Source organism: Tachypleus tridentatus, chromosome 11 (assembly GCF_004210375.1).
Source record: "Tachypleus tridentatus isolate NWPU-2018 chromosome 11, ASM421037v1, whole genome shotgun sequence".
NCBI classification, from domain to species: domain Eukaryota; kingdom Metazoa; phylum Arthropoda; class Merostomata; order Xiphosura; family Limulidae; genus Tachypleus; species Tachypleus tridentatus.
This window is the reverse complement of record NC_134835.1, coordinates 62,216,540-62,243,994: the sequence shown is the minus strand read 5'-3', so window position 1 is coordinate 62,243,994 and position 27,455 is coordinate 62,216,540. Positions and strand designations below refer to the sequence as shown.

General features: G+C 32.7%; 1 protein-coding gene across 2 annotated transcripts in view; it reads right to left on the bottom strand.

Moving 5' to 3' along the window:
- Positions 1–922: 922 nt before the first annotated feature.
- LOC143232286 (glypican-6-like) overlaps positions 923–27,455 on the bottom strand; it is a 102,122-nt gene continuing 75,589 nt past the window's right edge. For both annotated transcript variants that reach the window (XM_076467495.1, XM_076467496.1), the window contains exons 5-9: positions 26,248–26,413; positions 13,008–13,138; positions 7,387–7,661; positions 6,526–6,701; positions 923–5,036 (exon numbers count right to left, since the gene is read on the bottom strand). In XM_076467495.1, the coding sequence (XP_076323610.1) occupies positions 4,789–5,036; positions 6,526–6,701; positions 7,387–7,661; positions 13,008–13,138; positions 26,248–26,413 (996 nt within the window). In that variant the 3' untranslated portion in view covers positions 923–4,788. The remainder of the gene's footprint in view (positions 5,037–6,525; positions 6,702–7,386; positions 7,662–13,007; positions 13,139–26,247; positions 26,414–27,455) is intronic.

Sequence of the window (27,455 nt, the reverse complement as noted above, 5' to 3'; positions counted from 1 at the left end):
ATGAATTTAAAACCCCGTTAGCACCATAGTAAAACATTTACTGCAGTTACTTGTCTACCTTATACACAGAATATAGCTGAAATTGGAAAACTGAAAACCAGAAATGTCAACATAAAAATCGACTGAAACTCGTAAAAGCTATAATTAGAACACAAACAAAAACAAAAGATCACAAACATAAAACCACCATCTGTAAAACATTTTGCTCCTTGCATTTTTGTGGAAGAATAAAATAACAAAGACAACACAAGACTTACGAAAACACAAAAATCTGCCATTCCTGAAAATGCTATTACAACTAGATACGCTATCAACTGAGACTACTACAGGCTCATTGCAAGGGTTGCGGGTTCGAATCTCCGTCACACTAAACATGCTCACCCTTTCAGCAGGAGGGGCGTCATAATGTGATGGTCAATCCCACTATTCGTTGGTAAAAGAGTATCCCAAAAGTTGGCGGTGGGTGGTGATGACTAGCTGCCTTCGCTCTTGTCTTACACTGCTAAATTAGGGGCGACTAGCGCAGGCAGCCCTAGTGTAGCTCTGCGCGAAATTCAAAACAAACCAAACAGGCTTATCGACACAATCAAGTTATGGAAAACCAAACAGGTCAAAGAAGTTTCCTATATAACACACAAAAGCTTTAATCACGAGTTTAGAGAAGAGCAGTACATGACTGCTACTAATCAACACAGAGACACTAAACTGTTACTAACACCAAAACCACTTGTGGTTCTAGTATCACCAACCAATCACAGCCTACATCAACACCTCAACTTTCTACAGAATTAGGTTTCCAAGATTACAAGTAGTGGTGTTGTAATGTTAATAGACAGTTTGAAAGACTCCATACATAATAAGAAAAAAAGAATATTTTACGTGTTCATATAAGTAATTTTATTGAAGAAAACAGAGCCAGGGAAATATTGTACGTTTTTATTTCACTTCGCTGTAAAGTCACAACAAGAGTTGTTATTAAAATACAATAGACGACTTTAAACAAAATAAACCACACCCTGATCAAGATGTTGCTTACATTGGCACGCTTGTTAACTCCCAGCTTACTAAGCCTATTACTGTACATCGTCTTTCTTCTTACCTGTTAGAACAGTACGAAACACTGAGGTATGTAATGTAACACATTTCTCTCAAACTGAACAAGTTTTATTTCGTACAAGCCAGATAATTAAACAGTAATAAAATAAAGTCTTGGAGAGAAGTAACTTTATTAATAAGATGAAACGAGCTAACTATAGACACCGTCGGCTGTATATTAGATTTGTAGATTCAACGTTTTCCAATAGTCACAGCTCATGTGACCATATGAAGTTGCAACAAACACTCTCATTTGTAACTCAGTTTGAGTTCCTCCAAGTCAATTACATTAATTAGTTTTTACTGCCAGATCATTATACGGAGTTTCAATTTTTCTTAATTATTAACACCAGTCTCAGTTTTTAGACACGATCTCTGCTTTTCTTGAACCAATCAAAACAAGTTCAATTACTTGCACTATTTTCAGCTTTTCCCAAGAAATTACAAAAACTACCAAATGCATGTTTAGTTTGAATATTTTTTCAACCAATCACAATAAACATTATTAAATATCATACTTAGTTTCAGCTCTTCTCAATCAATTATGACAAATAAATTCAATTTCAGCTTTTCCCAACAAATTACGTTTTAATTTTTTTACTGTTGTTAAATTGAGTTTCAACTCTTTTAAGCCCATTAAAACTCACATTCTCAATTTTTAAGTTTTTAAAATCTACTGTATTATACACATAACTTATTACATAACAAAAGGTTTCGTTTTAAAGAAATCATGTTGAATTGTGAGAAAGGAATCCATTATTTATAGCTAAATATAATAAACATGTTCTACTGTAAGTGATGAAATAGGCTTTTCTTTAAAATAAGTCCAGTTTTATAACTTTAACCTTAATAGCAACTAACAGAAGCGAAAGTTGTTTCTTAAAATAAAAAAAACACTTTATATAATGAAAAACAGAAAGGTCAAAAAACAATTTGAATCCTCTAAAGCAATCAGATCTCAACAGTGTCATGATTAAAAGTGGAGAGGTTCAGTTATGGCACACAAGAGGATATAACTCCTACTGAAATCATTACATATATATATTTATATACAAACATTAATACAAACACAAATTATTCAAGGAACTCTGGATAACTGGAAGTTTTGATGGAGTTACTCTTATTGGCACAGATAATTGTTATAGCATACACTAAATACAGCATGTGCACTTGTATGGATGGACACAAAAGTCCTAGCACTTTAGAATATTCTTCTGTTCTACACTGGTTTTGTTTTCACGTTTTTTTTTAAATTGTGTGAAGTTTTATTGTATAAATAACATGTATACAGTTGTTATATAAAAATGTGTGTTATTATTGTACTGTTCTTTGGTGTAACCACTGGTCAGATAAAAAATATTTAGTTGTAGGATCATAATGTGGATAATGTACATATTATTTATTACAATTGTTTCCAGTGTTACATGGTGGGTGAAAGAAAACTTTGCTGTATCATGTTAATATTTATAAAACACTCTTTATTTGTAGTTTCATATAGAAAGTTATAAAACTAAGTAGCTATGCTTTAAATAAATGAGAATGTTCGTAATTATAAATGTGCATAACTTAACGTGTGCACAAATGGGAAGTAAAAATAGTTTTTCAACAGATATCTATGTGCAGTTGCAGAATTTTTCTATGTAGTGACTATTTATATTATACATTTGTAGTGCAGTTCAAGTTAGGCAGTGAAATATGCACACAAATGTATGAAAACCTGCAAGTACTTAGTAAGGTACTAATGTAAATATAAAGAATAAGGGATATAATTGTGCAAATATTTAGTGGTGTAGACATAGATTGCATCGCAAGTGTTTATTCTGCATTTGTGCAAATTTCCAATCAAAGCCATATTTGAATATTTAATAATAACTTGCTTGCTGAAGTGTGCAGTAATGCATATTTATGTATATAAAAATGTAGTGATTTGTACATAAGTACATAATACAAATATGTAAATATTGTGTGATGTATTTCAAAATATGTAAACTACTGCACATACCTAAACTGATATTATGCAGTGGAGCTTTAAGCTATAGATATAACAGAGCAGTTTGTTCTGTTATATGATCTATAATATATGGTATGTATAGTAATTTACTATATACCAGGCGAAAGGAGACATTTCAGTTATAGTTCAACATGTTGCATTTCTAGTTAAGCTACATTTTGCAATTGAATGTATGAGAAGTGTCTCATAACAAACATGATAAAACAAGAATCATAATAGTCTCGTATACTTTGTTTTTCACCACATCACTATGTAACACAACAATAAAAATACATCTATAAAACACGTAAACATATGACTTTCACATTATTCTTAAGTTTTGTTCACTTAATTTCAAAAATCAGCAAATTTTTTTCTAGTTCTGAAAACATTACTCAAAGTAATTGGGTAATTAAGTACAAAGTATAGCAAAAGATGGAATTGGTATTGTTATTCTTTCCAAACATATTCCTTGGGACTAAGGAATTCTGAGGAAACAACTGTATGAACATGAACTTCTATCAGTGATGACAAAATTTTATACTATAAAATTTGGGCATAAAGAGCAATGTGAAAAAAAAAAATTGAAATTTCTTTTCAGTTTCAAAGGAAACTTTGTAACAATGTTTAGACATTAATACACAAAATCATACAAAATTTACCTCTAAATTACATGATAAAGAGCATGTTAATTTTTCTTTTTAAGCATTTAGAAGCTGCCGTGTTGAAGTTCTGCTAAAACATAAGACTTTAGAAGGAAAGACTGTCTTTCTTGAGCTATCCAGAATACTGGAGACAATACTACATATCAGATTCTTTTGAGTGCTTGTTTCCTAAAATGCACTACAGACAGGTAAAACATTCTACAGGGAAAAGAAAATCTCATATAATCAATACATTTACATATTCTAAGTATAAATTAATAAACTTTACAAGTATTTTAAGAAATGTAAAACAAATTAACAATATCTCTGTCATCTGTTCACTAAGCCAAAGAGAAAATGCACAACACATCACAATAGTATCACTACTAATCTTACATGAGGATGATAAAAGCTAGTTAACTGTAAGTACAAGAAAAACTGACTATACATTAAAAAAAGGTTTCTACTCCCAAAGTAATCAGATAATTATAAATTTCTTAACCTAATTTAATTGGGTCTTAAGTTACTAACAATAGTTTTGTAAATATGTCTATTAGGACCTAATTTTGTTTAAAAATTAAAGTTTTCCAATGTTTATTTTAAGCTGATATATAAATGAATCAATACAAAGTGTAACTTTCCTGATTGATTGTTGGAGCTTATTTTTATGTATTATTAAGACTTCAGTAATATTCTTTAAAAAAAACTCAATTCCTAAAGCTCCGGAGATATACATCATGGTGTTAAGTTGACCATCATTTTTACCAATTGAATCCCTCCAATGCAAAGTTTATAAAAATAAGTAATTTTATATCTGTGGGAAATTCACATGCGGTAAACATACACAGAGAACACTATAGTAATCTTGTTTTTCACCAAATTTTTCCAACAACATCCTTTCCAGAAAAACTCCTGAGTAAAAAATCTGTTTATTAATTTTCTTTCTTCAAGTCCAAAAATTGTGATCTTCTATTTCAAATAGTCAGTTTGTTATTTCTCCTCTTGAGGAAATACCAAACACTAATCTCCAAATTGTAGTATTACTGATAATTTCTACCTTCACAAGCAGATGACACTGGATATTAACATGGTTAACAAAATCACTAAAAGATTGGACGATAACATTTTTGGAGCTGCTGATGGCTTTTCTGAAGACTGTTCTGTGGACTCCACTGGCCATCTCGGGGCAGCAGGAGCTCTTGTGGTGGAGTAACTGAAGTAAATATCAGGAGAACTATCATCTTCAGTGTCTTCTGGCATCCAGCCACTTCCACTTCCACTGCCACTAGCTGCCCACTCTGTCTCAGCTATATTGGAAATTATGCATTACTCAATGAAAACAATATTGAAATGTATATCTATGTATATGATACTAGTTTAAAATCAATGGTATCTTTGAAATTCCTGTTTCTATCAATGCTGTAAACTTAGATTAGTGAAATCTGTCATTTGTTTAATTTTCTGATGAAACAGTTAGTTTATAGTTATTAAATTATGTTTTTCAATTTCTACAACACCTAATCATGTTTTGCTTAAATGAAATTGGCTCTAATATTACAGACATAAAGTTCAAAACTTTCATTAGCACAGAAAAAAAAAAGGTAATACAATGGAAAGATCATTAGCATCATTAGACTGAATCCAGAGAAGAACACCAAAAGAACTTTAAAACTTTAGCATGACCATATTATCTCTTATTAAAGATGTACAGTAAGGAAGAACAATAACCACGTGTGGTGCATTTTTAAAATCTACATTTTTCATTAGAGAAGTTGTGGATCCCAAAATCATAATATGTAGAAGCAGTACCAACAGCTGTGTAATGGAACCAATATCAACAGTTGTATAATGAAAACAGTGCCAACAGCTGTGTAATGAAACCAATATCAACAGTTGTATAATGAAAACAGTACCAACAGCTGTGTAGTGAAACCAATATCAACAGTTGTATAATGAAAGCAGTACCAACAGCTGTGTAATGGGACAAATATCAACAGTTGTATAATGAAAGCAGTACCAACAGCTATGTAATGAAACCAATATCAACAGTTGTATGATGAAAGCAGTACCAACAGCTGTGTGATGAGACCAATAACAACAGCTGTGTAATGAAAACAGTACCAACAGCTGTGTAGTGAAACCAATATCAACAGTTGTATAATGAAAGCAGTACCAACAGCTGTGTAATGAAACCAACATCAACAGTTGTATAACGAAAGCAGTACCAACAGATATGTAATGGAACCAATATCAACACTTGTATAATGAAAGCAGTACCAACAACTGTGTAATAAGACCAATAACAACAGCTGTTTAATGGAGCCAAGTTCTAACAGTTAAGTAATGGAAGTAATACCAAACTGAAATAACTCCATAATACACCAATTTCAGAAAGAACGCTTAGGTTACATTAGTGACAACTAACTATTTTAGTGGTAATCAAACTCGGGTAACTTGTTTGAATCAAAATATGAAAACTTTTAAAGAGCAAGAACTATGCTTAAAAGTAGAAATTCTACAAAATGGCCACATAATGAATATTATTTTAAAAGGTTATTCAAATTTAAGTCGACCATTTATATTTTGCATTTACATGTTCAAAACGTAGTTTAATCATAGAAGTAATATTAAGGGTTTTGGTTTAAATTTTCAACTAGAGACTCGAGTTTTAATCTAAGAATAAACTGGCAAAACTAGAAACTTAGCAGTAGAGGTTAATTTATTAATATCCCATTACAGTAATGACCATCTTGTATAACAAGTAATATTTGGGGTACTAGAATGTATGGTACTCACAAGTGTCTTCCCACTCCACGTCAACTCCTCTGTAAGCATTGTTTAATTTTGAAGTAATAAGTTGTAGTATTAGTTTCAGCCGAGCTATAACACTGTTTTGTGTGGTCACATCTAAACTGACCTCTGGGTTGTCCTTCTGATTGACCAATCCATTACCTACTAAACTAGCATCGTACCTGATTGAAAATAATAAAAACAAACCATTAACTGCATTAATAGAGAAACAGACAGATTTGGTTGTTGTTGTTGATGCAATGTTAATCAATGGGGTGTATTTGCTTTGTCCACTATGGAAGATTAAACCCTTGCTTTTAGCATATAAGTCCATAAAATTACGATTAACTCTCCCAGGGTCGAGAACACATTGGGTCTAAAACGGTTTTAACTAGATCTCATATCTTTTCAAATTAATTAAAGAGTGTTCTTTCTTCTGAGACGCTACCCATAAAATCTAGCATTTCATAAACAACATAACAACGACAATCAAATCACTAATGAAATAAGCCCGAAACTTTTCTTACATACTTCTAATTCACAAGAAGTTCACAGTTTATATAACGTTACTGTAAATCCCTAGTTTGTTATTTCACAAATCATGACCTTTTACTTTGTAACTGAGCGTTACAGGCAAACCTTCATCAGGGAAAAATAATGTACGAAAAACAAACTAGTATACCATAGGTTTAAAGACACTGATAAATGGATCGCTTTATTTATTGATTTCTTACATACCAGTTAACGATGTTCACCGATTCTAATATAAAGAAGGAAGGACGTGCTAATTTTAGCACTTAACAGATTTATGCCGCAAAATAAAATGGTTAACGTTTTAACTACTAGATGGCACTAAATTATACTCACTTAGCCTTGGTTAACCCATTCCAACAGCCTTCTTGATTACTCCTGGTGTTTCGATCTCCTGTAACTTTCGGATTATTGCACAGTTCGTTGGGAAGATTTGACCAAAAGTCTTTTGTTCGTCTAATTTTCTTTTTGATTTTATCAATAAGCCGATCCAAGCCACTTTTAGTAGGTCTGTGGAAGTTATGACGAGAGCCAAAAGTATACGTCTTGAACTCTAACTCCTTTCTAGCTTCTCGCTTCCCTAGGCGAGGTTTACCACATTTTTCAAATAACTGGAAAAATACAGAAAGTAATATGTTTACAGAATTTCCAGGAGTTTAAAGTGCACAAAATAAAATATATTTTAGACCAATAAATGTCTGCAAGGAGCAACAAATTTCGAGCATATAACTACTTTAGGAACAGTAAAATATCCTGTCAATTATCTTCATTTATCAATCAAACCAAGTAGTTATAAACTGTGATCACGACGAGTCTGTATCTTACACGTTAGAGACAGAGGATAAATCTATAAGTTACATGCGGTATTAAGTCAGAGCCAAGATAAGAAAACAGTAATAATGGGTCTAAAGAAATATGAACGACAGGTCTTCGTACAGTTCTTAATACATGTCAGAGGAATATGAACGACAGGTCTTCCTACAGTCCTTAATACACGTCAGAGAAATATGGACAAGTCTTCCTACAGTCCTTAATACACGTAGGAGGAATATGGACAACAAGTCTTCCTACAATCCTTAATACACGTAGGAGGAATATGGACGACAAGTCTTCCTACAGTCCTTAATACACGTAGGAGGAATATGGACGATAAGTCTTCCTACAGTCCTTAATACACGTAGGAGGAATATGGACGACAAGTCTTCCTACAGTCCCAGTACTTAATACACGTCAGAGAAATATAATACACGTAGGAGGAATATGGACGATAAGTCTTCCTACAGTCCTTAATACACGTCAGAAGAATATGAACGACAGGTCTTCCTACAGTCCTACAATACACGTCAGAAGAATATGGACAAGTCTTCCTACAATCCTTAATACACGTCAAAGGAATATGAACGACAGGTCTTCGTACAGTTCTTAATACATATCAGAGGAATATGAAGGACAGGTCTTCGTACAGTTCTTAATACATGTCAGAGGAATATGGACAAGTCTCCCTACAGTCCTTAATACATGTCAGAGGAATATGAACAAGTCTTCCTACAGTCCTTAATATACGTCAGAGGAATATGAACGACAGGTCTTCCTACAGTTCTTAATACATGTCAGAGGAATATGGACGACAGGTCTTCCTACAGTCCTTAATACATGGTCGAACAACTAGGGGAATAAGGCAGAAGATATCTTTACAATTTAACACCCGAGATAACAAGAATGATGGGTCAACAGTAACATGATATATGTAGGTCCAAGATTTTATAAAAGTAATAACAACTATAAATACGAGAATGCTGTATCTGTACTGTAAAATACGGTAACTTGTTTAAGTGTAGTTCGTTTTGAATTCTGTAATATAACAATTAATAGGTACGTAATATCATCAGTTAATCATGATTTTAATCACATTTTGGATGTAAAATTAGCTTCTTCATTTCTTCAATTTAGATATCTACTTTACAACAAAGGATTTCATGCACTTATATATATATAACGCTTCACATCGGTCTTGCTTAAATTGTTAGTTTTTAGTATTAAACGAAATGCCACGATGCAAATAAAAATGTGAAATACCATTTGTTATACACTTTATTCAAAATCCATACTAAACTACTTAAGAAAACCATGAGAGAAAACACCCGTATTCGAAAGTGAATTTTAACAAATATGTTAAGCCTACTGAACACATTTAAAAGTTCTAGTTCACAAGTCTCTAAAATATAAACTACAATGTTTTGTTTGTTCGTTACTAAGTACAAAACCATATAACTGTTTAATGTTGCAAGTCCAAGCACTTGTTGCTGAGCCACTAGGTGTCCAAATTAAAATAAATAAAACAGTTATATTATTTCAGTTTAAATCTAGTGTTTGTTTTTTATTTTCGCGAAAAGCTACACGAGGGCTATCTGCGCTAGTTGTCCCTAATCTTGGGTTACCCTTTTACCAACAAATAGTGGGACTGACCGTCACATTATAACACACCCACTGTTGAAAGAGCAAACATGTTCACTGTGACGAGGATTCGAACCCGCTGACCTCGGATTAGGAGTCGAGTGCCTTAACCACCTGGCCATGCCGAGCCTTAAGGTTTATTATGTTAATAGAAAGTTTCAGAATAAAACTACACTATCTTGATATGTTTCTATTGAAGTTTGTATTTACTGTTCATTTTTAGTAGTGTTTTGCTTACTCAATATTTTATTAAGTTGTCCGCTAGATTTAAGGACATCTTGTTTTTTAAACAATTAAATGATACTTCCCTTTTTTTTAATTTTGAAAATGTGCAAAGATGCTTTTCACAGTTAACACAAACATTTACTTTAGATATTAGTAAGAATGTAATTTTACAATATAAATATTAATCTGTTCTGTTAAATTAATATTTACAATGGTACAGGTGACGGGCGAGTACTTTTACGAGTGACATGTTCATTTATTTTGTTTTGGTTTTTTTTAGTTTAAACGCTGTGAGGGGATACAAAATTTGAAACATTTCTATGTTTACACAACGCCACTTGAATAATGGGCCACTTTAACCTGAGAAAAGACTAAACGAAAAGACCACCTCCGAACTCCCCCCTTTTAACCGCCTCTGATGAATAACAAGGTATGTCAGAACACGGACGTTTTTGCATAGCGACATGCCATGCCGGCAGGTCGCGCTGTTGGCCTAGGTCTCAGGGATGCCCTGCTGGGCTTTGCCCACAGCCGCCACCACATTCCATCCACCGACAGGTGAGGGGTCAGGCTGCGCCTAACTTCTTCAGCCACGGTTACACGCAAGCACGGAGGCCATGAGCCTCTAAACGCGAATAATTGCGCATACAAACCGCCAAAGAAAAATCTCTCCTACGCCAAGTCTTTACTGATGAAAGAAACGCGCGTCAAAGGAAGTTCCTGATAACAGTGATGGATGACGGCGACGGAAGTTTACCGCCCCAGCCTCCGGTGGGCCAAACTTAGAGATGGGAACAAAACGAAGTGAAGTCTATGCACGTGCTCACGTATAGCCAATTACCTAAACTGTTTGTGGATATTGTACTAGACGCATAACGAAATTAAATCATGTTGAAAACATCACAAAATACTGTTCCAATGTAGCAATCATAATATGATGTAAGGGTATAAAACTTTCAAACTCCACTTTAATGTCAAAATATTCTAAAACCACGACTGACTTTTAACATTATTCACAAAATATACATGATTATGTTATCTTTAACAACCGTTCTTCAATGTGTTAAAATACGTTTTGAATTTCCTATATTCTCTCACCATAGTTGACGGTTTTGTGCAGGTCAACGGTAAATCAGAATGTAATAAGTAGTTTTACAGAAAGTAGTTTAACACTTTCATATCACAAATAAACTTGGCGATTTTTTACGACAATAAAACCTAACTGACAGCTGTTAGGTTTAGTTCACACTTTATCTTGTTACTAGTTTAGTTCGTACTTACTACCTAGTTTACAATAGTTTTCTTCACTCATTATCTAGTTTACAACTGTTTACTTTATAACTGGTTACACACACTGTCTACCTTACAACTGTGTACACTCCTTTCTAGTTTACAACTGTTTACTTTATAACTGGTTACACTCACTGTTTATATCTGGTTACACTCACTGTCTACTTTACAACTGTTTACACTCACTGTCTACTTTACAACTGTTTACACACACTGTCTAGTTTGCAACTATTTACACTTACTATATATGTACTTCACAATTATTTACACTTGCTGTCTATTTTATAACTATTTTTCATTTGAAACTGTTTACTCTTGTTGTCTGCTTTGTAACTGTTGACAATCACTGTCTACTTCGCAACTGTTTATATGACACTCATTCTCTAGGTTAAAGCTCCTTACGTTACATACAACTGTTTTCACTATTCAACTAGACTTTCTTTAAAATTGTTTTTAAAATGTATGATTTTAACAAAAAGCTCAAGTTAAACATAATTAAATCTTGCTATTACAATACCAGTACATCTGTAGAAGACTCGCTTCTGTTTTCGGTTGGTTGCCCACATACGAGGATATCACAAGGAAATGTCCATCATTAAACTGGCAAAACGTTTCTACTGTTCTTGATGATTTTAGTTGTTTTCTTTTTTTTTTTTTTTCTTAGTTTTTGTCTTTATATGCTTTGAAGCTTTTAATATATTCAGTTTTTGATTGATATGCTGTTGAAGTTCTTCATAATATATTCAGTTTTATGATTGACAAGTTGTTTAATATATTCATATATTCAGTTTTTACGATTGACAAGTTGTGTGTCATGTACTTTATTGTTCTTCATAATTAATTCAGTTTTTATGATTGACAAGTTGTGTGTCATATACTTAATTGTTCTTCATAATTAATTCCTTAATTTCATGTTGTCAAAACAATCTTGAATAAATCATGTTTGAATGATGAGTTGGAATAGTGTGATATGGGACTATACCAAGTGTTTCTCCTTCCTATGGGATTAATACTCACTCTGAATTTATTATTAGTTTTCTGAACATGAACAGTTTGGCATAAAACACATGGCCCAGAAAATCGTTAAGGTTTCTCAGAACTAGCTTTGCCTTGTGACTCTGCCTCTACCTCTATTTTCGTATCAAATATCACTCCCATCTGCCTGCAAAAATGATGCTGCGTCATTTCACTGGCCGAATGAATGGTGTCTATAAGTCGCAGTTGATGAATGTTATGAGGGAGAGACTAATCACAAGGTGACACAATCTAAGACAAGAAATGTGGTTTCCCGAGAGCTGAAAATTTCTATTTTGATACAGCTCTATCCAATTTTCAATGAAGTTTAGTTATCTGTGAATTCGTCCCAAGAAAATTCTAAAGTCTCATACATTGACACATAGTGTTTCTGTTTTTGTATTTATATACAGTGTTGTAATGCTTTACACTTTATATTCAGTTCAATTAGTCACAGACGTAAGCTCAGTTGGTTTACATACAGCACTGTCCCACAAAACTCTATCTTGTGAAATATTCTATATGGTGAACTTATCTGATATAGGTCTTATTTTAATTCAGTTCATCTGAATATACCACAATTACATCTTAAAACATGCTAACAGCGAGAACATACACAACTGATGATTAAGTGTTTTATAATCATTACAATATTTCAGTTTTCTTCTAAACAGTTTTGTGATATTTAGTTGGTTTGTTATACATTATTCATTAATTTACAATTACTGCTTAGGTTGATCAAAATAATTAACTCATTTGGCATTTCTTAACAATTGCGAAAATTTAGTTTCTGGTTATTTCAATAAGTCGAACATAAAATGAACAAACTTATCTCCCTGAGAGCAGAGAGCCATAAGTCTGATTGATATATATTAAGTTGTTTGTTTTTTTTGCTATCGAACTTTAAGACAGAAGGGCATTTTCAATATTAGTAGTATATTACTATGATGTAATATCGAATATCGTATACGTACTCTTTTCGACACTGCTGGACCGTTCTCCTGAAAGTTCATCACTGCTTCAGAAATTCTTATTTCAATAGGATCAACTACAGCCTCAATATTAAACGAACTTTCTAATCGGGAAGCCAGCATCAAGAGAGACTCTATGTAAAACACAAACATTAAGAGATATGAATCAACTTCACTCTTATAGTTTATGACAACTGTAAGCACAAACACACACACAAATACATGTATAATGAAATATATCATGGTTCTATCCTGCAAAGTTTTTTTTCTACAAACAACGAAATACAATTATGCTGAGAAAAATATATTATCAACAAATAAATATGCCACTGTTTGACAAAGTTTTGGAATTAAGAAGTAAAACAATTCTGCTTGGAAAATAACCGTGTCAACAATGAGATGTGGCTACGTTTGGTGAAGGTTCAGGCTTAACAACTAAATCAGTTAACAAACTTAATAGCCAGTATTCTCAATTGACGATCCAACGCATTTTTATCATGTAGTTTTAAAAGTAAAGTGCTGATAGTGAATTGATGGTCATCTCATATTGTTTAAGGCTCATATCATGAGCAGGTAAAGAAAAAAGTACACAGAATTCTCCATGGTTAAAAACTTTCTTACTCAACAAGCTTTTAGCTATCTTGTAGTAACCACCATCAGTTTCTTTGTTCAACTGGACGAAACTTTATGCACACTATGGGCTAGGTGGTCAGGTCTGAGTCCCGTATATTTCAAGAATAACAGTTAGTACTTTTTAACTGCAGACCACAAGGAAGGCAACCAATGGAGACCATATACTACCTGAAGTTGTTAATCTTTACAAAACAGTTGGAATAACTGCAGTCTGATATGCACCTACATCCGAAAGTGTGAAGCATGCCTGATAATGTTATATAAAAGCATACTGTGTTTTATACTTCCCTGTACCGATGTAGAAGAATTTGAAATGTATTTTGTGCTGCTTTGATATAACTCTAGTCAAGAATGTCATTAATTTTCTTTCACTTTAACTACCCATTGTTTGATGCCATTCACCTAGGGCAGCACCTTTTGTCTTATCGCAAAAAAATATAATTGTAAGGTGATATATGATATGCGAAATTAGACAAGTATTTTTTTTCAATTGGTGGTCAGGTGGCATCTGAAGATAACGAACTCTCTTATATTTCACTGGAAATAACTAGTTAGTTGTGTAACGCTATATACTCTTGATTAAGACTAACGTTAGCGATTTAATTAGCTAATGAGAACATTCCAGGTCCACTTTGTTTAACATTAACAATGAAAAATAGTTATTGCTAGTATCAACAATAAAATATGATTGTTTAGAGTTAAAAATGAAATAATTTCGTAACGTCATGAAAGACGACCTTCAACTTTACTCTTCAGAAGATTTTTTTGAAGAAAACCTTTTTCATTTCATGATACGTTTTCACTATTGCGGCTTCACCAGAGTTTTTTCTTGTTTTTTGTAGAGTATTAATTAATTAAATTAAAAATTTAACATAAGAATATCCTATGAGTGTGACTAGCAGAATTTTGTTTGGTTTGAATTTCGACAAAGCTCCACGAAGGCTGTCTGCGCTAGCCGTCCAAAATTTAGCAGTGAAAGAGTACAGGAAAGGCAACTAGTAATCATCATCCACCGCCAACCGCTAGGCTACCTGAGATATGTTCGCTATATGATTAGGACTTTTAATTTTAACGTTTTAAGCCCTCAAAACTTACCGCTAGGCCACTGAATTGGCACAGGTTGCCTATTTAAATCTCGATATGTAAAAAAAAAAAAAAAACTCTTCCAGAAATTAGAATGACACACTTATTTTCTCAATAAGTCTATGAGTCATCTATCAATTTCACCCTCCAAAGTACAAAATAGGGTACAAAATGATTCAACTTCAGAAAAAGGAAAAATATTTTTAAAATACCTAATTTTCTGAGGAGTCAATAGGAAACTAAAGCAGTTGTTAATGTTTTGAAAAAATGGTGTGAAATTTAAGAAGGGCGAAAAAAGTCAAATAAAAATAACAAAATGGGCCCAGTAGTTTCTAAGTGTTTAACATAAACATTTCGTGAAACATTGGTAGTGTATTTAAAATGTTTGAAAGACAAAATCGAGATCGTGAGAGCAGAATAAAATAACAGTACGAAGAACGTGACTAGAAATTTAGTGATAAGTAAGCGAATGTTTAAAGAAGACATGGTAGATACAAAGATCACCATCACTCACGCTGTACATTCGGAGTCCTGTTGAAGGAGTCATGAATAGAATGCAGGACTAGTTTGATAACGCGTGGAATTCTGATGAGACTAATAATGTCAGATTCACAGCAGTTCAATAAAAGTGAAGATTTCAAGGCTTCTACAGTACAAAAAGGCGTAGATTACAAGCATTATCACAGCTGTAGGAAGTCAAATAAAATTATGACAAACGGAACTGATACAGAAACAGGTAGCCAAACTGAATGTCAAATTGCTTGACTCTCTCTCTCTGTGTGTGTCCAGGAATTCGCGCCAAGGATTATTTCCATTCACCCGAAAACTGGAACTATGTTACTCCAATATCACAGCTATGCCTCCAGGATCTTTATTTATCACACATCTAACTACTCTGGAGTCATCATGACCAAGAACAGTTCCACTTTTGAGATTCACACATAAAACAAGAATTTCTGGTGGGGAAAATATCTACTTCAAAATTACTTTTTAAGTGAACAGGAATAAATAATCCACTTTACTACCAATCTCAAAGAAACAGTTCTTTAAAAAACAACATTAACCAATCTACCACAGGAACGTCTGAATTACCAATCACTAATGCCTTCTATTTCGTTGCGCGCGTTTTAATGACCAATCAATGTTGATAACAGAGAGAAAAGAAGAAAGGTACGCTGAGTTTCGTGAGAGTGTTTGATATGTTTTAATGGTTCGACTCAAAAGTGCTTAGACAGACCAGGTATACACTGAAGCGGAGACAACAGGCTTTTATTCTTCTCTAGATGGAATGAAAGAATGATGCTACTAAACAATGAACAACTAATAAAATACATGAGGTCAGTACCAGCTACCCCCGTTCACGAACTAGAAAAGACCTGAAACTGAACTCATGGATCTACTGGATCCTCTCGTGTTTAGACGAGATCTAGCTATCTTTATGGCTATCTTGATGATGATACTGTTGGAACGAATTTGTCTAAAAAAACAAACCAACGACAAGAAGAAAAGACAGCAATTCTCAACACTGTAAGCTAACCAAAGCACTCATTCGGTAAATATACCTTCACCATGTTACCTCTGATGATGGTTACAACGATTATAGTAATTAAATACTGAATATGTTCTTCTCTGTTGTAATCAAAAACAGAAAACTCTTTAATAAATATTTATTATTTTAAAATTGCGTGTGTTGTATAACAGTGATATTCTATGTTAGGTATTTTCACGGCGATTCTCCACAATTAGTCACATGTTAAAATTCAACTAGCTGTTAATTAATTATCAAAACATTTGTGTTCATAAAACATCATTCTTACAATCAGCAGTTGAAGCGACTACTCTGTTGTATGTCACAAACATGTCACTCTATATTGGTTTAATATGAAAAAGAAAATCGCTTTAAAATATTTTGAAAAGTTACTGCTCTGAGCATTTGAAAAAAAAAAAAGCCATATATTTTGAAACTTAAGGACGTACCTCGTTAACACGTCACTTCCTAAAATTACCATCTGTCATGTTTTTGAATGTAAACAGACAACTAAAAAAAATCGACGTTAAACAGTTAAACGTTAAACTGAAATGCTGTAGGAGAAAGGAAAATAAAATAAAATGTCATGAAATACATAATAATAAAGATCCAACATTACTGTATGTCTAAACGTGTAGTTACCACGTAGGTTGGTCAAGAGTTAGTAACTAATACGTGATTCTTTTTTATAAATTTTATCAGAAGAAAACAACCATTTTAATTTCCAGCTAAATTTAGCCCTTCCCTATTCCCACGTTTCTAGAAGATTAAAAAAAAAGTAACTACCCCTTGTTCGACGCCCCTGAGGCCCCTTACTGATCACAAAAAGAGAGCTATTGCATTCCAACGACCCTGATACGATCTCGGCGCTCGAGATGAAAGACGCCGCCGGAGGTCTAAAATGTTTAGTCTCACACTCGGTGTGATCTGCATAACTTGGTCGCTGTTCACCAAATGCGAGAAGAATTTATCAAATATGTTAGAAGATCTTCAGTTTAGTGGGTGAGCACGTTAGTTCTCAAACTTCAACTCCTCAAACTATAGCCAACTACCGAGTCTTTCTTGTTATCAAAACTACTTCAGGAATTCACACTGTTGATTTCGCAGAACCCGCCAAGTGGCTAATCAGTGCCTGCTTGTTGGTCTTAGGAAAAAAAACGTGTGACAACTTAAAAGTGATCTATTTCACCACGTGTCACTAACGGCTGCAAATCACCACGCCACGTTATAAATACCAAACCTTACGTGCATATCAAGCCAGCAATCAAGCTGACACGAAGTTATCTGTGCATTTCATTAGATACAAAAAAAACAGTCTACATTTAACAGTCTACATTCACTGTTTTATGAAATCGCATACGAGTGGCAAAACTCTCATCCGTTACTTTTAGTATGAGATTAAAAACTGCATACATATTACTGGGGAACACAGTAAAGATATTTGTTCCGATAAAACCAGGAAAAACATAGAAGAATACATCTTTATCTCCAATAAATTCAGCTCTAAGGATTACACAAATACAAGTAAAAGAAAAAAGTGACATTTAAAAACGAGTAACAAAAATCCTACATTCAATAAAGCCTGTGTAATAAATATTTACCGAACGGTCATTTAAGTGTTTACCAAAAGGTGGCGTTTATCACGAAGCTTTAGGAACAGCCACTTGGTATCTTCTTATAACCAAATGTTGTCGTGTGAATAAACATGATTTCAAGTTATAAAGAGCCTAGGTTGGAGAAAAGTAAACATACACGTTGAGCTTGTCAGACAGCTTCCTTAAGCAAACTTGTCAGTAAAAAAAACAAAATATATTATATTGTAAACTGTACCTTAAAGAACGACAACTGAATTAACAGTAACATACATATCTTCTGGACTATATGCTTTATATATAACATTCCAGGTAAGAAATATTAAACACTTCACTTTTTTTTTCTTTTGGCGTTCGTGTGCATAAACAAAATGGTTTATATAATAATATTTACTTTTAAGACTTCGAAAATTCATTAAACTACAACATGGGGAAAAAACGATGAAAGAATACTGAAAAATTAAGTTTTATGTGTATATTAGTTATATATAAGTGTTTTACTCTACCAAACTAGACTCATGGGCGAGTTAATAGAGATAAGTGGATTAATGACACATTACAATTAATAGCATATCAACAATCAAGAACATACTTTTTTCTATGCGTATATGTCACTCAAAACGTTTGCACCAACAGTGAGGTTCAATTTACCCAAACATTTTTTTAAAATACGAAACAATATTAGGAGGCATGAATCTCAGTCAAACTTTTGGCACGCCCCTGAGCTGTAGTTGAACCACCGCTGAGTGGTGGCGCCAGCGTCGGTTAAGTGGACTGGATGATTTATGGGATAACTATTTCTTTGGCTACTGGTCCTACAAAGCTGAATATAAACTGGCACAGTTATGCATGATACATGTGTTTTGTGTGTGTCGAAAGAAACAAAAAATAAGAATTTTCAACTCACGTAAAAAACTCGGCTATTTTCTAACAAAAAAAAACACATTTTAAATTTACTTTAATCAGTCATTACTGGTTTAGTTATAGATAAGCAATTAACCATTGTCAGGTTACGACGTACTCTGAGTCCATCCAGTGTTTTAACATTTTTCAACTACCAAAGTTCTCCTTGTAATCAAATCCAAGAACGTTTGTCATGAAACAAAGAACTATATATATGTAAAAACGGCTCGTTTGGGTTGAGAAAATATTTTACGTATTTTTCTCAACCCAAACGAGTCGTTTTTACATATATATTTTTCTCTACAAATGGGTTTTCTCGACATCATTAGACAAAGAACTGAAATGAGCCAACGGGAGATGTTTTTGGTTTCTTTTTATCACTTAAATATGACATGATTTGTTTTCGGATGTTCGTGTAAAGCTACTCGAAGGCTCTCTATACTGGCCATCCATAATTATGAACTTACAGATTACAGAAAAGGAAGTAGCGAACAACACCTTCCGCCCAACTTTGGGCTACTCTTGACTAACCGAATAGTGGGGTTTGAACATTACTCTCATAATGCACTTACGGCCCCAAATTGTGGACTGCGAGATTTTGCTTTTGTGGTAACGGTAACGATAACTGAATTTGAGAGCACGTCATCCATGAAGTATATACACGAAAATCATGATACTAATAACTTATGCTATTACTTCACTTTCAATCTCGTTTCTATCAGTGGAGTCAGCAGATGGCTCGAGTAGCTTTGCTATAATAAAACACACACACTCAACCTTGTTCACAACGTAACGGAAATAGTTGTCCAAAAACAATACCTTCTGCACGAGTAAATGTTCAAATGACGTAATAATACACCAGCATTGTTCACGAGTTTTTAATTTGATTCTTAAAGTCACACTGATTTACATGCAATTTGAACCAATGTTTAGTAACTTTCCTTCTTTCAAACTTTTATTCGTTGTCAAACATTAAATTACTTATTTCAAACTGTAATTATTATTTTTCCAAAAAAAAAAAAAGGCTTTAAAATGTAATTTTTATCTTGGCTGAAAGAAAACAGTTTAGCGAATGTTTAATTTTTTTTTGGAACATTGTTTCCTAGTACCTAACTCTCCTGCTTCGTTCTATAAGTTTCATGGAAACAGTGACGTATTCATATCACCATTAAACTCTTCAAACTCATGAAAAATATCCATACTTTTTATTGTTTTATTTATTTCTCAGGCTTTAACATAACACCCCTTAAAGAATTCTCTTCTACCCCGATAATCAAAGAAGAGTTCACAATTTTGCCAACCAAATATCGGCGATGGTCATAACTGGGGTTTTACCTTTCGACAAGGGCCAAGAAAACTTCTAACGTCTGCAATAGTGTCAACTGTCACAGCGGCTTCCAAAATCATAATGTTATAGAACATTAAGAAAAAAATATTTAATTAGCGTAAATAACATTAATGACACATCCAACACAGTAGGACATTCCGCAAACCCATCCATCACTCAGACATTCAACATATGTTGTTCAGCATTTCACCACTAGAACATCAAACATAATATGTTGTTCAGCATTTCACCACTAGAACATCAAACATAATACGTTGTTTAGCATTTCACCACTATGACATCCAACATAATACGTTGTTTAGCATTTCACCACTATGACATCCAACATAATATGTTGTTCAGCATTTCACCACTAGAACATCCAACATAATATGTTGTTCAGCATTTCACCACTATGACATCCAACATAATATGTTGTTTAGCATTTCACCACTAGAACATCCAACATAATATGTTGTTCAGCATTTCACCACTAGAACATCCAACACAATATGTTGTTCAGCATTTCACCACTATGACATCCAACACAATATGTTGTTTAGCATTTCACCACTAGGGCAGTTAGTCACCACCACCCACCGCCAATACTTGCATTACTCTTCTATCAACGAATAATGGAATTGACCATGACATTATAACGTACCTACAGCTGAAAGGGCGAGCATGCTTGGTGTGATGGAGAATCGAACCCGCGACCCTAAGGTTAAGAGTCCAACACACTAACCACCTTGCCATGTCGAGCATACGTTGACAGAACAACCGTACAAAACACGTTTATAGTTGCTACATATTTTAGACATGATAAATTGTACGTTGTAAGAGCATGTTAGTGAAAGCAAAAAAAAAATGTTATAATATGTGAGCCACACTGTATATATAGTATTGTATAGTATATATAGTACTGATGGGGCACTTTCCTCATTACCAGGACACGAGACCGGCTGGGATACGACAGATACAGTACTGATCCAGTTTCTTCATGTATAATCAATTTTTATGAATAGTGACCATTAAGATGTATACCAGATTAAGGAAGTAAATTGGAATTATTATCAATTTTATTTAAGTCGTTTCATAATCAGATGTTTAGGGTAAGAATTATTCACAAAACAAGGATTATTTTGTTTTAATCTTAGCATCTTCATGCATTGTGTTATGTCTGAAACAGCGGTATGTCCGAGGACTCACACTGCTAGAAACCGGGTTTCGATACCCGTGGTGGGCAGAGCACAGAAAGTCCATTGTGTAGCTTTGCGCTTAACAACAAACAGCTACTACACGTTGTGTATCGGCGCATAAATGAAGAACTAAATATTGTTTTTACAAAATGATACGCTACTTTGTTTAAACTATTATAGAAAGTGAGACCTGAATTTCCTAATTTCACATCATTTTCTCTATCTGTTTTTAAAACTTGGTCTTCCCTCACGATTCTGCAACTCCCCACCCTCTCCGATTGGCTCAGCAGTAACATACTGACTTCCGATTGGCTCAGCAGTAACATACTGACTTAAGACGCTAAAAATCCGATTTCGATTCCTGTGGCGGCTTAATAACATTAAAAACAAATTCATACGATCCATGCTGAACCACAGACGCTTTTGAAACCAGTTAAAGAGGTAATAACATAATTACTTCAATTAATTTAATAGATTATAATACAGTAATATAACGTACCTTTCGCGTAACATCAGATCATTTTGTCATGTCCATAGTTTTAACTTTATAAACTACAATGATTCATTTCTTTAGTTTTTCTACCTGCTATTCATAACTAACATCAAGGTGTCTGTTTAGACCACAGTTTCAGAGTTTGTTTTCTGTTATTTGTAACCATTTTATTTTTAAAAGTGGAAGTTTGTATTTTATGAGGTAACTGTTATGGAATCCTTTTTTGCTTGTTTTTGAATTTCGCGCAAAGCTACACGAAGGCTATCTCCGCTAGCCGTCCCTAATTTAGCAGTGTAAGAATAGATGAAAGGCAGCTAGCTAGTCATCACTACCCACCGCCAACTCTTGGGCTACTCTTTTACCAACGAATAGTGGGATTGACTGCCACATGTAACGCCCCCCAAGACTGAAAGGGCGAGCATATTTGGTGCGACGGGGATTCGAACCCGCGACTCTCAGAGTTCGAGTTGAGCGCCTTAACCACCAGGCCATGCCGGGCCGTTACTGGATGTACCTACAGCATTGAACTTACGATCTGATCACATACGCATGTTTTATTTTCTAATAATGGATCGTAATCGTACCTCAGTGAAACAGAAAAAATTTCCACATGATATTTCAGGATAATGAGAAAATGTAAACCACTCTGTAAAAACTTTTGTTTCTCTGGCTACATCACTGACGACGTTCCGAAGGACGAGTTGACGACTATTATCATCTTCATCACATTCGTACTCAGTCACAAATCAAGAATCAATTACAATGCAAAGTTGGATTCACTTCACCAACTCCTACTCTCGTATTGAAAAAAATTTTAGTTGTCTACCGCAGAAAAACGGTGGCAAGCTACAGAAAAACAGAGAATATTAAACACTCACATGCGTTACGAAGTCTCGTAAAGGCTGGTGCTCGTCATGCATACGGACACTGGTTTACGCACGCACGCCTTTTGAAACATGGAATTAAATTGAAACTGACGTCGGTTTACTTGGTCTAAAAGTTCCACGCTGTTTTTTACTGGTAGGTGTGATAAGTTACAAAACGGCGACCTTCACGTTCTCAAGTTCGAAATAAGTCAACCAAAGTGAAAAGACAACCAAATATTCCAAATCGTTACCGGATGTGAAACAATGATAATAGGTTATTAGGAGATTAAAAATCTAACCCTCGTTAAATGTGCAGCTAAGTACAACAAACATACACAATTAATTTTCTTTTTAATTATCTGGCCAACATTACATAGCACGTGAATTTCTTCAATTATTCTTGTACCTGAACACGTGAGAAGAAACAATACGGATAAAAGATAATGTGGATAAATTAACACGTCTAAATAACAACTTAATTAGTTCTATTTTGCACAACGTTTCCGTCAGACATTTTTGTCAGGCATTAAATAACATGTAACATAGAAACTAGGCTAAGAAAGAGTCGTTGATGGGTTAAAATGTACAGTTTTTTCTTCACTTAGTTTCTATGTGACACGGTATTTATTGTCTGACCCCAACACTGCACAAGAAAAAGTTCTTTATTTTAACGTGTTTATTTATCTTTTATTACCCTTTATTCGTATTATCACGTGAAACACCTATTAAGTTGAAAAACTACTATAAATAAGTAGTAACTATAGCAACACAACAATGGATATTCGTAACATCAATATCATTGTAACAATACAAATATCCCTTATTAAAAATTATATATTAAAAAGGCATTAAAGCACAATGTCTTTGTATTCCAAGTACAGCTGAACAATATACCAAATCACTCTTTAAATCGTTTCAGTAAGAACAAAACAATTCAATAGGTTCAGAAGAACACAATTTTAAAGTAATATTAAAACAAAAAATCCCGTTTTCATGTAAACAGGAAAATTACAAGGAACTGAAACCTCACACAAAGTATTTTAAATTATGATACCAAAGTAATGTATAACAGAAACATCAAACTGGTTTCACGTAAAGATAGATAAGGTGGACATAAGTATTTGAAGAAAACATACAAGAAAACAAAAATACCAAGTTTCAAATGAAAATAGATATGAATGTACCTATGATGAGCAGAAAGATTAAATTGCTTGATGAACAGATAAAGATAGTTAAGTTGTGAAGAACAGAAATATTAATCAAGTTTAGTCTGAAAATAGGTAAGTTATAATGAACAGAAATATTAATCAAGTTTGAACTGAAGATAAGTACATCATAAAGAACAGAAATATTAAACAAGTTCAAACTGAAGATAGGTAAGTCATGAAGAACAGAAATATAAATAAAGATTAGTTTCAAAATAGGTAAGTTATGAAAAACAGAAATATTAATCAAGTTTAGTTTATAAATAGGTAAGTTATGAAAAACAGAAATATTTATTAAGTTTACTCTGAAAATAGGTATGTTATGAATAAAAGAGATATTAATCAAGTTTAGTTTATAAATAGGTAAGTTATGAAAAACAGAAATATTTATTAAGTTTACTCTGAAAATAGGTATGTTATGAAGAAAAGAGGTATTAATCAAGTATAGTTTCAAAATTGGTAAGTTATGAAAAACAGAAATATTTATTAAGTTTACTCTGAAAATAGGTATGTTATGAAGAAAAGAGATATTAATCAAGTTTACTCTGAAAATAGGTTTGTTATGAAGAAAAGAGATATTAATCAAGTTTAGTTTCAAAATAGGTAAGTTATGAAGAACAGAAATATTAATCAAGTTTAGTTTATAAATAGGTAAGTTATGAAAAACAGAAATATTTATCAAGTTTACTCAGAAAATAGGTATGTTATGAAGAAAAGAGATATTAATCAAGTTTACTCTGAAAATAGGTTTGTTATGAAGAAAAGAGATATTAATCAAGTTTAGTTTAAAAATAGGAAAGTTATGAAAAACAGAAATATTAATCAAGTTTAGTTTATAAATAGGTAAGTTATGAAGAAAAGAGATATTAATCAAGTTTAGTTTATAAATAGGTAAGTTATGAAAAACAGAAATATTTATTAAGTTTACTCTGAAAATAGGTATGTTATGAAGAAAAGAGATATTAATCAAGTTTACTCTGAAAATAGGTTTGTTATGAAGAAAAGAGATATTAATCAAGTTTAGTTTCAAAATAGGTAAGTTATGAAGAACAGAAATATTAATCAAGTTTAGTTTATAAATAGGTAAGTTATGAAAAACAGAAATATTTATCAAGTTTACTCTGAAAATAGGTATGTTATGAAGAAAAGAGATATTAATCAAGTTTACTCTGAAAATAGGTTTGTTATGAAGAAAAGAGATATTAATCAAGTTTAGTTTAAAAATAGGAAAGTTATGAAAAACAGAAATATTAATCAAGTTTAGTTTATAAATAGGTAAGTTATGAAGAAAAGAAATATTAGTCAAGTTTAGTTTATAAATAGTTAAGTTATGAAAAACAGAAATATTAATCAAGTTTAGTTTATAAATAGGTAAATTATGAAAAACAGAAATATTAATCAAGTTTACTCTGAAAATAGGTATGTTATGAAGAAAAGAGGTATTAATCAAGTATAGTTTCAAAATTGGTAAGTTATGAAGAAAAGAAATATTAATCAAGTTTAGTTTATAAATAGGTAAGTTATGAAAAACAAAAATACCAAGTTTCAAATGAAAATAGATATGAATGTACCTATGATAAGCAGAAAGATTAAATTGCTTGATGAACTCATAAAGATAGTTAAGTTGTAAAGAACAGAAATATTAATCAAGTTTAGTCTGAAAATAGGTAAGTTATGATGAACAGAAATATTAATCAAGTTTGAACTGAAGTACAACATAAAGAACAGAAATATTAAACAAGTTCAAACTGAAGATAGGTAAGTCATGAAGAACAGAAATATAAATCAAGTTTAGTTTAAAAATAGGTAAGTTATGAAGAACAGAAATATTAATCAAAGTTTATAAATAGGTAAGTTATGAAAAACAGAAATATTAATCAAGTTTACTCTGAAAATAGGTATGTTATGAAGAAAAGAGATATTAATCAAGTTTAGTTTACAATTAGGTACGTCATGATGAATAGAAGTGTTAATAAAGTTTACACTGAAAATAGGTAAGATATAAATTTAGGAAACATATTTCCTGAAGGTTTAAATTAGAATAACTAAATTATAAAAATGAGAAACACTTCAGCTTTAATCCCGAAATGGATTAAGGCAACATGTAAAAAGTTATATTCTGTCAGTTAGGCACTTTTTAAAAAAATCACAAAAATGGCTCATAATAAAATTTATTGTTTTAGTAATCAAACCATAAGTATAGTTAGTTTGTTTTGGTTCAACTTATTTGTAGTATTTTATGTACTGTAGGTATTTTTATTTCACATTCAAACTTTTAAATCACAAGTATTTTTTAAATCATTGTATATTTTATACTAAGCTCACTTTCTTTTTTCAGAGTGAATGCATTCATTCAAAACTATTATTCTTCGAATAACATCCTTTTTTGAGAAAGTTAACAATAATATTTTTACCTATGTAAGTATTCCATTCAGAATCAAGTTCAGCATGGTGAGCCAAGCAGCCTTTCATGACATTCAAACAGTAGTTGGCACAAGGTTTAAGATCTGGAAGACCCTTGCAGTGAGGACAGTAGGACATCTTCATCAGTGCACGGCTGCACTCGGGGCTTGGTCCAACCTACAAAACCACGAAGCCTTAGAATAATTTCAAATATCTAACTAAAAATATGGGGAAACAGAAGATTTAAAATTACTTTCTAGTAGTGAATAGCAGAGACACATGCAGTAACAACTGTAACATCTTTAATGAATGTGTAGGAATTACACATATTCAATCTTCAGACAATCTATAAAAAAATGAATTGAAAAATCTTAGTACAGTTACTGATATAAAAATACCATGAATATTGTTGGGAAATTATAAAACATTCTATTTCAGAAAAAAAAAAAAAAAAGAGAGCTATTTGAATTTGAGTTAGGTGGAGTTTGAAGGTTAAGTCCAGTTTATTTACATACGACTCTTATTGTAGCTCTGCTGTTCATTATTAGACTTATTTCTGAGTAGATTCATAGTTGATTCAGCCTATAAAAAACATAAAACTAATGCTTGCTCCAAAGATGTTTATGGCTAATCTAACATATAAGAAAGAAAAACATAATGTTAAAGGTAAGAACTCAGAAACAAGAACTTTCACAGCTACTCCAACCTACAAAAATATTATGTATTAAGTCTCTTTCACAGTTAGGCCAAACTTAAAATATTGTGTTTAGGTCTTGAGCTCATTACTTTAGGAAGGATAGAGAAGTTTTGAAAAGGGTTCAGAGTAAGGCTAATAGGATGATACCTTGGATAGAAAAGTTGTCATATAAGAACAGTTTAAAATCTCTAAACTGTTTTCTTTTGAAAAAAAAAAAAGAAACATTGTAGGAAGCCTGATTGAGTTGTTTGATTGTTAAAGGGATTGAGAGTACTGATGTATCCATGTTTTTCATACTTTCTGAGAATGGTAGGACTGGGGAATACAAATATAAATTTTGGTATGGTAGGAGTCCTCTTTTGCTAAGACAGTTTCATTTAACAAGTGTTTGGTTTTTCGATTAAGTGACCTTAAGATGTAGAGGATGCAATAAACTGAAGGAAGTTTATGGGGAAGCTTGATAAAATTTGAGTATTTCACTTCAAAGTTTAGTTTAGTCTAGTGGATGAGATGGCCTTGATA